At 36.0% G+C, this 13,930-nt stretch overlaps 1 protein-coding gene across 1 annotated transcript; it reads right to left on the bottom strand.

The window, feature by feature from the left end:
- Nucleotides 1–1,426: 1,426 nt before the first annotated feature.
- LOC110287602 (vomeronasal type-1 receptor 90-like) lies at nucleotides 1,427–2,338 on the bottom strand. Its single transcript, XM_021154175.1, has one exon. The coding sequence runs from the start codon at nucleotides 2,336–2,338 to the stop codon at nucleotides 1,427–1,429; it is 912 nt and encodes a 303-aa protein (XP_021009834.1).
- Nucleotides 2,339–13,930: the final 11,592 nt, after the last annotated feature.

The raw sequence follows: 13,930 nt of genomic DNA, 5'->3' as shown, positions 1-13,930 counted from the left end.
AATGTGGGGAGGTATGGTGGTAAACATTTCTAATCCCAGAGCTGGAGAAGCAGACACAGGAGAAGCCTTTGGACCACCATCTTGACACAGGTCACAGAGAGAAAGATGCTCTATTAAGACAGCAGGTGAATGGCAATGGCAAAACAAACAGAAACAGCAGGTGTCTCCTGTCCTCCATGCATATATATACATATATACTTCATCTGTGCACACACATACATACATGCATACAGGTACAAAATGAACACATTTACAACATGTATGTGTATCTAAACAATTTTTATTTACTAATAATATTTATTTTAATAATATTTTAATAATATTTTAATACATGTAAATGAAATGAAGTACAAATAAACAGGCACATGATATTTTCATATAAAATTCATTAAGTAACTGTAGTAAAAAACATTTGAAACTTTAAATTCACAGTATTTTTATGGATCCAGAGAAATTATAATTAGGGAATAGAATTAAAGCTACAATAAAATATTTAAGCTACTCTTGGTGAGAGAGTAGATTGAAATCTTTTCAAGAGAAAGCTTAGAAAGCCACTATCAGCAAGGATCTCCTTTTGAGTAAACTCGGCAGCAAGGGAATATTCATTTTACAAAATACAAAGGAGAAAGAGAAATTTCATGTAGAATATCAAGTTATTGTTTACAATTAACTTAAAAACTCTCTAGTACTTAGCAACAGGAATGTCAAAAGAATGTATATGAATGTCTATGTATAATAATGCAAATTTTAAATAAATCATATGAACAATCCTGCTTTGCTACCTGAAACATTAAAGTTTAATTTTTAAGGAAATTCATTATTCATTCATTCATTTAAATATCAACCAGGGACCCTCTCACAGGGTTCCATCTCACTTCCCTCATCATTTTCTCATCTGAGATGGTGCCGCACACCATTGTATTACCGGACTCAGGCACATAAAGTCTCTGCAGGGTTCGGTGCATCCTCTCCAGCTGAGGCTAGAAAGGCAGTTCTGTTGGGAATGGATTCCATGACAGACAGCAGCTTTAGGAACAGGCACAACTTGTTGGGGTAACCCACATGGAGACTGGGCTATACATCTGCTACATATGTGCTAGGGACATTAAAGTTTAAAAGAAACTGTATTTTAGAAAAAAAATAATTGGTGCTTTACAGAATGACTCCTTATAGCCATCTATAAGTCCAATTTCAGGGGATGTCATGACATCTTCTCACCTCTGTGGGTAGCAGGAATGCACGCATAGATACATGCTGGCTCAACACTCATAGGTATAAAAAAATAATAAATTAGTAGGTTTTTAAAATATTTTTAACTAGGTATTTTCTTATTTTACATTTCAAATGCTATCCCAAAAGTCCCCCATACCCTCCTCCTCCACCCACTCCCCTGCCCACCCACTCCCAGAAATAAAAAAAAATCATTTCAAAAAAACCTCTGGTGGTGCTTTGAGTGCATGTTTTTCAGCATAATTATTATTCTGTTATCAGAACTGATTTGTACCAAAGGAGAAATTGTGGGAAAGGCATACATCACAAACTTCTGAACCCTCAGGATGACTGGGTCATACATCCACAACAGAACTGATATGGTTGAGATGACGAAGTCCACCCAGTACATGACCACAAAGAAAATCACCAGCAGCAAGATAGCCTGAGTGGCTCTTTTCTCAGGAGATGCTCTCAGGTGGCTGATGCTATGTAGGTGCTTACATTGCTTCTGATGTCTACACAAGATAATCACCATGTATGTACTTGTGATCAGCATGACTCCTACAAGAAATACATCTCTGGAGGTTGTCACTGTAAAAATGAATACCCTGATGATATAGTTCATGCGGAAGAGTGAGCAGGATTCAGTGACCTGCATCTGGTTAGTCTCACTCACATTAGTAAAACCACGAACATAGAAGATCCGGTTACTACTGTAGGACAAATTGAAAGACCAAATACACAAGAAAACATAGATCATATATTTTTTTAGTTTTTGTTTAAAATTTGCCAACACTGAGGTATTGGGACTGATAGTGACAGCCTGGAACACACTCAGGAGGCAAGTAGTACAGATAGAGAGGCCTCTCGTCACCCTGCTTATGTAAAATGTTGCCTTACATTTGAAGTCATTATCAATATTCAGTGATGCAAATATGTCTGTAAGCAACAGGTCCCCTCCAGTGAGGAACATCATCATGTGAATAAAGCTGAGTTGACAGGAGATCAAGTCCATGGGTTTAGGTCTGTGACCTATGAGTATGAAAATATAGAAACAAAGAAGAAACATATTGGCTAAGACTCCAAGTCCAGCTTGGAAATAAAGGACATTCTTGAATGCAAACATAAGTGAAACTTCTATTCATCTTAAGAGCATAGAGGATGTTTATTTCAATTATCTGAAAAAAAAATAGAGTAAAATCAAGCTTGTGATACACTTGATAATAAGACTCTATCCTCATTTTATTTTCCTTACTAGTTGAAGTTTGGCTTGTCTCTTCAACATTTTATGTTCCAGATCTTACATCATAGCCTGCATTTTTATATGCTTTCCATGTATCTCCTGTACACATACAATATTATAGACAATAAATACATTCACACATTCAGAATTCATAATTTGTGAGCTTTTATTAACCTTGATTCTCACACCTTAGAAATCCAATCCTGTTGATATATATTGCCTCATTTCATACTTAACATCTAAAACAATCATGGTGAGCACAGAACATTAATCTCATTTGTACACCTGAATAAACTTATGTTGATTTAGAAAATAGTTACAAAAGGTATAAAAAATATTGAGGAGAGCTCATAATTTTACTGAGCTCTATTTTATAACCATCTATGTTATGACTTATAATTCTAATGAAAGCATGGTGCTAATTCATGATAACCCCATCATTTTAATTAGCAAATTTATTCCTCAATTCATCTATTTTATGTTCTATTTCCAAAGAAATCTATAATATGAATTTAAGATTAGATACAGTTGAAGACCAGCAGTGTACTTTCCACAACTTATAATCATTAATTATCATTATAAATATTCATAGGTGGCACCCAATTTAGTTCCTATCCCATCATCTTTTATGACACTGAACTTCAGGTTTAAAAAAACTAACTTCAAGTTTCCATGGCAAAAAACTGTTTTTATTTTCTTTTTGAAGAGAATTGTAAATTAACAGAATGAGAAATTATGGCATTTCAGCAATTCATGCTGATATTTTACCTAACGACCTCTTTCTTCTGTATTTATCTCCCTCCACTCTCTATGGAGCCTATTTTCCTGTTAAGATACTTATACTGTGCGGTTCTGCTTTCTTTTTTTTTTTACCATATACATTTATATAAACATATTCTTATTAAGACAGTGGTAGGTACAATGAATGCATGCCATTAAAATTATTTTTACATATAAAACTATTTTTTATTACATCTTTTCCTCAATTACATTTCCAATATTATCCCAAAAGTACCCCATACCCTCCCTCCTACTTCCCTACCCACCCTTTCCCATTTTTTTGGCCCTGGCGTTCCCCTGTACTGGATGCTCACAGTCAGCTAGTGAATGGATCACAGGGCCCCAAATGGAGGAGCTGGAGAAAGTACCGAAGGAGCTGAAGGGATCTGCAGTCCTATGGGTGGAACAACATTATGAACTAACCAGTACCCTGGAGCTCTTGACTCTAGCTGCAGTTCTGCTTTCTATTGCTCTCACTCTGCCAACCCTATCCTGACAATGGTTTTGTTTTCCTTTCCTGGTTTCTGTAGTTACCACATAATCACACCTGAACATGTAGCATTTGGAGCCTTCAACAAGGCATGTGACATTCAGAGAAACACTATTTTCCAAACATTATGACAAACATGCACTTGCTGAAGATGACCAGATTGTGATGCATCTGGGAATTTCTAGTTTAAAACAGATTCCTTCCCATGTAATGGAAAACAAAGTCCCCAGTGTTATTAATATGTCATCAGCACCCACATATGTTCAATAGTTTTACTCAACAGTCTTATCTTTAGTGCTCATGCTTTTTATTTGGGTTGGTTACCAGGATCAATTTATTATGGAATTAAATGACTTAGTACCTTAAAGTCAGCTTGTGATAGAGAAATAGAAAAAAAACTTCACTGGCTCAGATTCTTGTGAGAAGCCTAATTATATTTTAAACTTCATTAGTATAGTCCCTATATATATGAATGCATGCATATATGTAGAGAAAAATGTAGAAGATAGTGCCTGAGACCATTCCTAAGTATATTTAAACTTGCCAGACTGAAAAAATACTGATAAACATTAAATTAGTTAATATTTGTTTTATACCCTTGTTTAAATTTCATATAAATAAAGTCTGTTACATTAAGAAAGTAGTCAGAGAAAATACAAATTACAATTTAAATGTATCTTAATATGTACACCTGCACACCAATAAATGTCTGTGCTCTGTTTTTAACCCTATAATATATCCCAGGTATTTTGATACAGGGATGAAAAAGTAACACAGTTGACCATACCTAGGTCTCACCATGATCTTAAAATCATCAGAGCATGTTTACAAGAAATTCCTCTGTCAGATATGCTTATTGAAAAGTTGAAACTGGAGCTATATTTTAAATATCTATCAGTGTATAGTCATTGTAAAAAGTTTTGGGCTTGATGATATTTTCATTTAATATATAATACCCATTTATCATCTTCATGATATGAGCCTTTCCTGTCTCTATTCACCCTTCTGCTGGGCTCTGCTCTTTTTCCAATACGCACTTCTACTGTCACATATAAAGTAAGAAATCAAATTAAGTAAAATCCATGTGATTATTAACCATTACACTGATAATTTTGTGTCTGAAAGCATCTCTTTTATTTGCTGATGGTATAACTCAAAAGTAAAATTCTAAGCAGAGACGTTTCTAATCATTTATTTCAGAATCATTCTAACACCTACTTACAGCTCTTACTATAATGAATAGAAAAAGAAACACTCACCCACCTGGGTCTTTGAAAGAAATCTAGGCAGAATGAGATCCGAAGTAGTTATATGGAAGAAATGTCATTAGCTCATCTCCCTCTACACCCATATTTATCATGTCATCTGGAGAGGGCAGTTTTGACTTTATGGTTGTTAGAAAGTGGTACCATCAAATGGAAAAGTGAACTTCCCTAATTCCAGGAGAACACTGGAGTAGAAACAGCTGAGCTCGGGGTTTCCCAGCTGTGAGCTGTTCTCTCTAGGCATTAACTGTGTGTGTGGATTAATTGATACAACTCCTTGTGAACAGCAAAACTAACAACAATAATATTCTATTTAAAATAAATAGAAAAATATTTTACATTCCCCAAGGTATCTACCAGCGACCAAAACATTCATGGCATCCTCCATATGTGCTTGACAGTGGCTTCATGGATTCACCTAAAAATTAACATCTCTTTTGCTAAAATAATAAAAATGTTACCTCCAGCAAAAATGCTTGGGGAAAGCCATTTTTCTTACAAAGGAAAAATATAGGAGGTAATATAATCCTATTATCAGCAGAAATCAGGCTGTTGGACTAGAAATGTGTTTCACTTGGAAGAGTGCATAGAAGTATTGTGTATGTAGGATACCATGAAATACATCAAAACTTGAAATTAGGACTGATGAGATGGCTCAGTGGGTAAGAGCACCCGACTGCTCTTCCGAAGGTCCAGAGTTCAAATCACATGGTGGCTCACAACCATCCGTAACTAGATCTGATTCCCTTTGCTGGAGTGTCTGAAGACAGCTACAGTGTACTTACATATAATAAATAAATAAATAAATAAATAAATAAATAAATAAATAAATAAATCTTTAAAAAAAATAAACTATAGTCACAGGCCAGAAGGCAAAGAGAAGTCAATGGCAAAGACTTCTTTGCCACTAGGATGTAGAACAGTCAGAGGGTAGATGGGGGTAGGGGTTGGGAATGGAATATGGAGTGTAAAAAATAAATTAATTTTTAAAAAAGTGCAAATATGTCCGTCTTATCACAATACACAAAAGTCAACTAAAAATGAATGAAAGCACTCAATGTAAGGCCAGACACACAGAACATGATAGAAAAAAATGTTTGTAATAACCATAAACTCACTGTGCCTGGAAAAGCACTTTCTTAATAGAACACTGCTTATTCAGGCACAAGAACAGCATTTAATCAATGGGATCTTGAACTAAAAATCTTCAACATGGAAAAACACATATTCATTCAGACAAGAGAGAATGAAATAAGATAATTTTACCAACTGAACATCTGGTATATGGCTTGTCTATGTTTTATGAAGTGATAAAACATGATAAACAAAAACTGAATTGTGGAGATTATTCAACGTATACTTCCACATTTCTTTTCATCACCAAAGAAGTCAGGACAGTAATTTCCACAGGACAGGATCTTAGAGGCAGGAGCTGGTGCAAAACATCATGGAGGGGTGATACTTACTGGCTTGCTTCCTCTGACTTTCTTCACCTTTTTTGTATAGGACCTAGTATCACCAGCCCAGGGATGGCACCACCCTAAATTGGCTGGGCCTTCTGCCATTGATTGTGAAAATTGTGAAAATGCTTTACTCAATATGATTGTTCTCCTAGAGACATTTCCTCAACTGAAGCTCCTTGCTTTTTGATGACTGTAGCTTCTGTCAAGTTGACAGAAAATAAGCCAGCACAGGGCTAATACACAGCTTATATAAAGAACTAAAAAAATTGACATAAAAAAAACAAATAATTAAATTTAAAATTGGAGTAGAAACTTAAGCAGAAAATTTTCAAAAGAGGAAACTCAAATGGCTTGGAAACATTAAAAAAATTCAACTTCAATAGTCATCAGTGTAATGCAAATTAAAACTACTTTAAGATTTAACCTGATTCCTGAAAGAATGGCCAACATGAGTAATAGCAATGGCACCACAGACAGGCAAAGATGTGGAATAAGAACACTCATGTGATGCTCTTGGTAGTACAAACTTGTCCATTCACTATGGAATCAGTGTGGTGGTTCCTCAGGAAGCTGGGAATAGATCTAGTTCAAGACACAGCTATACCACTACTGGTCCCAATCTACTACAGAGACATTGCTTATTTATAAATATTCGGATACTAAAAAAACAAAAAAAAACAAAAAAAAAACTAGATATCCCTAAACAGATGAATGAGTAAAGATGAATGAGTAAACAGATGAATGAGTAAAATGTGGCATATGAAGTGGAAATTTCTGTTTTTGTTGGAGACTCAGTTGTGTCATGTAGTATTTTTCTGGAAACAGGCTTATGTAAGGTTGTTTTGCTGAGAACAGACACATGATGTTTTTCTTGAAGCTTTCTGGTAAAAGGGCATCTAATGGTTCACTTGAGTGGATGCTTGAGAGGAAATGTGATGTTTTAAAAGAGTATATGTATAACCCAGTGGACAATGGATTTTGCTCTTGCATTCATTTGCCTTGCTTACTTCACAGATCTTTGCTTGTTGTGACTTCACATAGAGAAAAACACCAAAGAACTTCTGGTGATAATACAGCACCTTCTTTCTGCTTCTGCAGACTCAGGAGGGTTAGTGGAGCCTGGTGTTTTCTTCTGCATGGAACTACTGCTACTGATTCATTTTTGGTGATGCCAAGTGGACTGAACTGCAGATAACAAAAATTTGTTTCATCCTAAACAACTATCTCTAAACAGATCCATAATTCTACTTTCTTAGTAACTCTTCTTTTCTCCTGCCTCCTCTGGTCGGTGGTGTGCTAGAAGGGAAGTTGAAGCATTGAAGAACCACAATTACAGTAGCTTTTGAAAACTCTAAGCATGCAGGAGGCTGTCAACATTGTTTAGGCATAATGGGTAACCCTACTTCTAATGTATTAGAGGAAAAAGCAGGTTTTTGATGGGTTAGCAAAAGGTATATAAGGACATTGGCAAAATAACAGGTACTGTCACAGTGTGATCCCTGGAGGGTTTTTTTGTTTGTTTGTTTGGTTGGTTGGTTTTTTGTTTTGTTTTGCTTTGTTTTGTTTGTTTGTTTGGTTGGTTGGTTTTGTTTTATAGTCCTCATGATTACCATTTTGAAAAAAAAATTCATGCGAAAGGGGAAAATTCAGAAGGATTCTCAATTATCTTGTGTTAGAAAGATTATATGGTTATGCTCTTAGAGAGTTTGCATACAGGTAGAGGTCAGAAAGTATAAAGAGCCTGTTGGGGGTAAACAACAGGGTTAAGACTTGGTGTTTGGCCGGGCGTGGTGGCGCACGCCTTTAATCCCAGCACTCGGGAGGCAGAGGCAGGCGAATTTCTGAGTTCGAGGCCAGCCTGGTCTACAAAGTGAGTGCCAGGACAGCCAGGGCTACACAGAGAAACCCTGTCTCGAAAAAACCGAAAAAACCAAAAAAAAAAAAAAAAAAAAAAAAAAAAAAAAAAAAAAAAAAAGACTTGGTGTTTGAGACTGAAAATTTACCACTCAAAAGGAAGAGGGAAGCAAACAGCAAAGTAGACTGGAAGGTAAACTTCTGCCCCATCCTGCTCCATGTATTTTCACTGTCAGGTAAGGTTCCCAGAGCACCTCAGTGAGACAAGGGTCTGGGAAGAGCAAGAGGAGGTAAAAGGACAATGTGTGAATGTTTAGGCAAGTGCTCCATCTGAATATTTGCTTGGGTGTATACACGCACCTTCAGTCTTTCCAGTTTTTGTACAGCATATGACTGCAAATGATGGGGGTCATGCTTATAATGAGCTGAAATAGCATTCAGTAGAAATTACAGACTTATAGCATTTTAAAGAGGCCATTATATTGTATGGCTTGCATTCTCCATTTGTTAAAAAAATGTTAAGTAACTGGGCTACACAGCATAGAGTTTCCCAAGAATGGACTGGATTAATGTTAGCTGCACTAGAAGGTAGACAATATTTGTTAAGGAATTAAACCAGAAAAATAAAACAACATAATTTAGCAAGGGGGAATCAATGTTACTAAATACTAACTCCTCTGTGAAGGGCATTATTTTGACTTACAAGAACAAATCAGACCTAATAATGTCATAATTGAACAATGTCATATGGTCAGTGTATGATGTGGTTATGAGGGAAGAGCTGGGTGGGGCTGAGGGATCCATCTCATTTACTAATGTAATACAGGACCTTGCAGAAGCCTTTACCAACTTCTTACAGAGATTGCACTCATATGTTAATAGAACCATATCAGAATCTGAAACTAGATAGTCATTGATAGAAACCTTGGCACTTGAAAATGTAAATACAGAATGTAAGAGAGAAACCAGACTATCAAAAGCAAGACGAGCCCTGATAGATGAATGGATCAAAGACAACTGGTATTTCTTCTCAGAAGCATAATGCCAACATCATGGGGGCTACTCAGCTAGAAGATTTAGGAATCAAAATGACAGATGCTTTAATTGTGGTGAATTTGTTCATTTCCATAGAAATTGTAAGGCTAATAGATTTAGAGGACAAAATAGAAGGCATATTGACTATGGAGAATATGGTATTCTCAGAAGAAAGCAAGCAGGTTGTTGCTGCAATAAAGCACAAAGGCATTCAGGGTATTGCAGAAACTGTGGAAAGAGCAAACATTGGTCAAAGGATTACAGGTCCAAGAGAGACATACAAGGTAAGAATCTTGCCGTTGGGAAATGAACAGAGTGGCCTATCAGCTCAAGGTCCTGCAGCAAACAGTATGTGCCATCCTCCTTTGGTAAGCCAGAAGGTACCAGGTGGGCAAGAAAATCAATACTTTCCCAAACGTTTTCAGAATATAGCTTGGCCACTTCACAACTTTTACATACAGTTTATTGGAACTAGTAAATTATCATGAATAAGATAAAGTAACTGATAGATTAACTGTATTATACCAGAAGGACAAACAGGAAAGTTGAGACCTTGTGTGGCAGACATAGACATACATTTCTGGGGAAGGGATCTTTTACAATGGGGTACTCAAAATAATCCTGAGATTCCAAGGACAGTAAATGTGAAAATTAGGGTTGATATGATAAATGTTCCTTGGGAAGTTATTGATATGAGTAATTTACAACAATCACATGCTGTCCTCATTGTACAAAGACAGGACACCATAGAGATTGAGTTTCCAAATTTATAAAAGGTGCCACTGCTGACATACTAACAGCTTGCCCCTAAAATTGTTGTTAATCATACATGGTAACAGCAGTGGCCCATAACAAATAAAAAATGGCAGGCACTTGAATAACTGGTTAAAGAGCAGTGGGAGGCTCAACATATCCAAGAGTCCACCAGTCCATTGAATTCCACTGTGTTTGCTGAAAAAAAAAAAGAGGAAAATGGAATATGATCTTGAATTTAAGAATAGTTAATAGAGTAATTCAACGAATGGTTTCTTTACATCCTGGACTTTCTTTACTAACTTTGTTACTATGATCTTGGCCTATAATAATAACTGACTTGAAAGACTGCATTTTTAATAATACCTTTGCATGATCAGGATAGGGAAAGGTTTGCTTTCTCAGTACCTACTACAACCAACAGTTGCTCAATGAAAACATACCACTAGAAGATACTTCCTCAGAGAACATTAAATTGTTGAACTTTATATCAATATTTTATGCAACCACTATTAGAAATAATTGCTAAGCAATTTCCTTAATTTATCATTTATCATTATATAGATGACATTTTGTCAGCTGATTCTGAAAAAATGTTTTAAAGAATATGCTTAAGGAAATACAAAAAAGTCTGCCATGTTGGGAGTCATGAATAGATACAAAGAGGAGATTCACTGAATTGACTGGGTTTTTAAATAATTTCACAAAAATTTGACCACGGAATGTACATATCAGTAGGAACCAATTGTTAACTCTTAATGATTTTCAAAAATTAATGGGAGATATTAAATGGCTGAGGTCTAAAATTGGATTAGGTCCATATGAATTTAGTAATTTGTTTCAATCAATACAAGGACATTCAAATTTATCCAATCTACTGTGTCTAACAGCTGAAGCAATAAAAGTGAAATCTCCTGTACATCAAAGACAGAAAGATGCATATGTAGTTAGTTGATCCTAAATTTGACTGTATCTTGGTCATTTTGCCTTCAACTCATTATCCTTTTGAGCTAAGTATGCAAAGGGAAGATATTATTATGGAATGGATATTCTTAATTCATACACAATGTTAAAATTGAAGACATATATAAAAGATTTCTGAATTAATTATAAAATGTAGAATAAGTCTATGCCAATTGTCAGGAAAAGATCCAGCCAAAATTGTAATATTTTTTACTAATGCTGAGACTATGCCATTATGATTTATCAATGAAGATTGGCAAAGAGCTTCTAGTAACTATTTGGGAGAAATTCATAACAAATATCTGCAAAACAAGTATACAGTTTATTTATGAAGTAAATGGGTTCTTCCATATATAATAAAGATAACACCATTTTCAGAGGCACCAACATTCTATATAGATGCAAACAAGATGGGTATGGTAGGATGGAAGTCAGACATAATAAGAAAGGTGATCAAAAGTCCATATTCCTCAATTCATAAATCAGAATTGTATATACTCTTATGGTATTATTATTTTATCCTGAATAAGTTATTATAATTACTGAGTCTTTATATGCAGAAATTTGTTTTGAATATAGAAATTGCTGAATTTTTTTCTGATTGCTCAGAATTAAATTTGTAATTTATACAAATTCAACAGGCTTTCAGAAGTAGAAAATATTCATATTTTACTCATATTCCGTCTCCTACAGGTTTACCATCCATTGGGTCCTCTGGGGTTCTAGATCTTTGCTCGACTGGAGATGAGCCTGTCTGTGTGCAGCCCACTGCCCCAAATGTATCCAATAATCTGAAGTAATGAAAGCAGTTTCACTGTTCCATGTGTTCCTGGACCATCATGTCTAATGGAGATCTTCTGTACTTTTTGTCTTCTTTCTCCTCCCTTCTTCTCTATTCTCCTTCTTGTTCTGATTCACCTCTTTTCTCCTTCTGGTCCATACCTCCAATCTCCAACTTGGTAACTAAAATCTTGACAACCTTTCTATTCTCTAAAATAATTAGCTCAAGCCACTTTTATTTTACCAAACATTTTAAATTTGGAAGTAAGGTTTACATAACAAATACAAGGCCACTGAACTTGAGAATCCCTTCCTCATGGGAAATTAGATCTTGTAGTGCAGAATTGAACACACACACACACACACACACACACACACACACACACACACACACATCAGAGCTAGAACAACCACCAAGAGTATGACTCCAATTGTACTTGTTATACCATATCTGATCTGTAAGCAGATAGTGACCTCAAAGATGCTTTTTAAAAATACTTGGTCACAATCACAAAAGAACTCAAATGATATGTACTCACTGATAAGTGGATATTAGTCCAGAAACTTAGTATACCTGAGATATAAGATACAATTTGCAAAACACATGAAACTGAAGAAGAACGAAGACCAAAGTGTGGACACTTTGCCCCTTCTTAGAATTGGAAACAACCACCCATGGAAGGAGTTACAGAGACAAAGTTTGGAGCTGAGACAAAAGGATGGACCATCTAGAGACTGCCATATCCAGGGATCCATCCCATAATTAGCTTCCAAACGCTGACACCATTGCATACACTAGCAAGTGTTTGCTGAAAGGACCCTGATAATAGCTGTCTCTTGTAAGACTAGGCCGGGGCCTAGCAAACACATAAGTGGATGCTCACAGTCAGCTATTGGATGGATCACCGGGCCCCCAATGGAGGAGCTAGAAAAAGTATCCAAGGAGCTAAAGAGATCTGCAACCCTGTAGGTGCAACAACATTCTGAACTAACCAGTACCCCAGAGCTCTTGACTCTAGCTCCATATGTATCAAAAGATGGCCTAGTAGACCATCACTGGAAAGAGAGGCCCATGGACACGCAAACATTATATGCCCCAGTACAGGTGAACGCCAGGGCCAAAAAGTGGGAATGGGTGGGTAGGGAAGTGGGGGGGGGAGGGTATGGGGGACTTTTGGGATAGCATTGGAAATGTAATTGAGGAAAATACGTAATAAAAAAATAAAATAAATACTTGGTCATCAATAAAATAACTTCTGGAGTAGTCATGATCCCTGACCTCAGGTTCTACTACAGAGCAATAGTGACAGTAACAGCATGGTATTGATACCCCCCCCTCGCCAAAAAGCCACATACCTTTGGAGACTTGACTTTTTATAAAGATGCAAAAATCATAAAATTGATAAAAGAAAATATCTTCAATATATGGTTCTGGTTTAACTAGATGTCTTCATGTAAATGAATGAAATAGAACCATATTTTTCACCCTGCACAAAACTCAAGCCCAAGTGTATCAAGGTCCTCAAGATAAAACCAAATACACTAAATATAACGGAAGGGAAATTGGAAAATAGCTTTGAACACATTGGTTCATGAGACAATTTCCTGAACAGAACAACAATGGCTCAAGCTCTAAGATCAACAACTGATTAATGGGACCTCATGAAACTGCAAAGCTTCTGTAAGGCAAAGGACACTGTAAATAGGATGAAAAGGCAGTCTACAGATTTGGAAAGATCTATATATGACAGAGGACTAATCTGCAAAATGTATAAGGAACTCAAGAAATTAGACACCAACAACCCAAATAACCCAATTAAAAAATGGGGCATATAGCTATATAGAATTCTCAACAAAGGAATCTTGAATGGCTGAGAAGCACTTAAAGAAAACTGATAAGTGGATATTAGCCCAAAACTTAGGATACCCAAGATATAAGATACAATTTGCTAAACGCATGAAACTCAAGAAGAATGAANACCAAAGTGTGGACACTGTGCACCTTCTTAGAATTGGAACAAAACACCCAGGGAAGGAGTTACAGAGACAAAGTTCGTAGCTGTGATGAAAGGATGGACCATTTAGAGACTGC

The sequence above is a fragment of the Mus caroli genome, unplaced genomic scaffold (genome assembly GCF_900094665.2).
Source record: "Mus caroli unplaced genomic scaffold, CAROLI_EIJ_v1.1 scaffold_8373_1, whole genome shotgun sequence".
NCBI lineage: Eukaryota > Metazoa > Chordata > Mammalia > Rodentia > Muridae > Mus > Mus caroli.
This window is presented reverse-complemented; position numbering and strand designations above follow the sequence as displayed.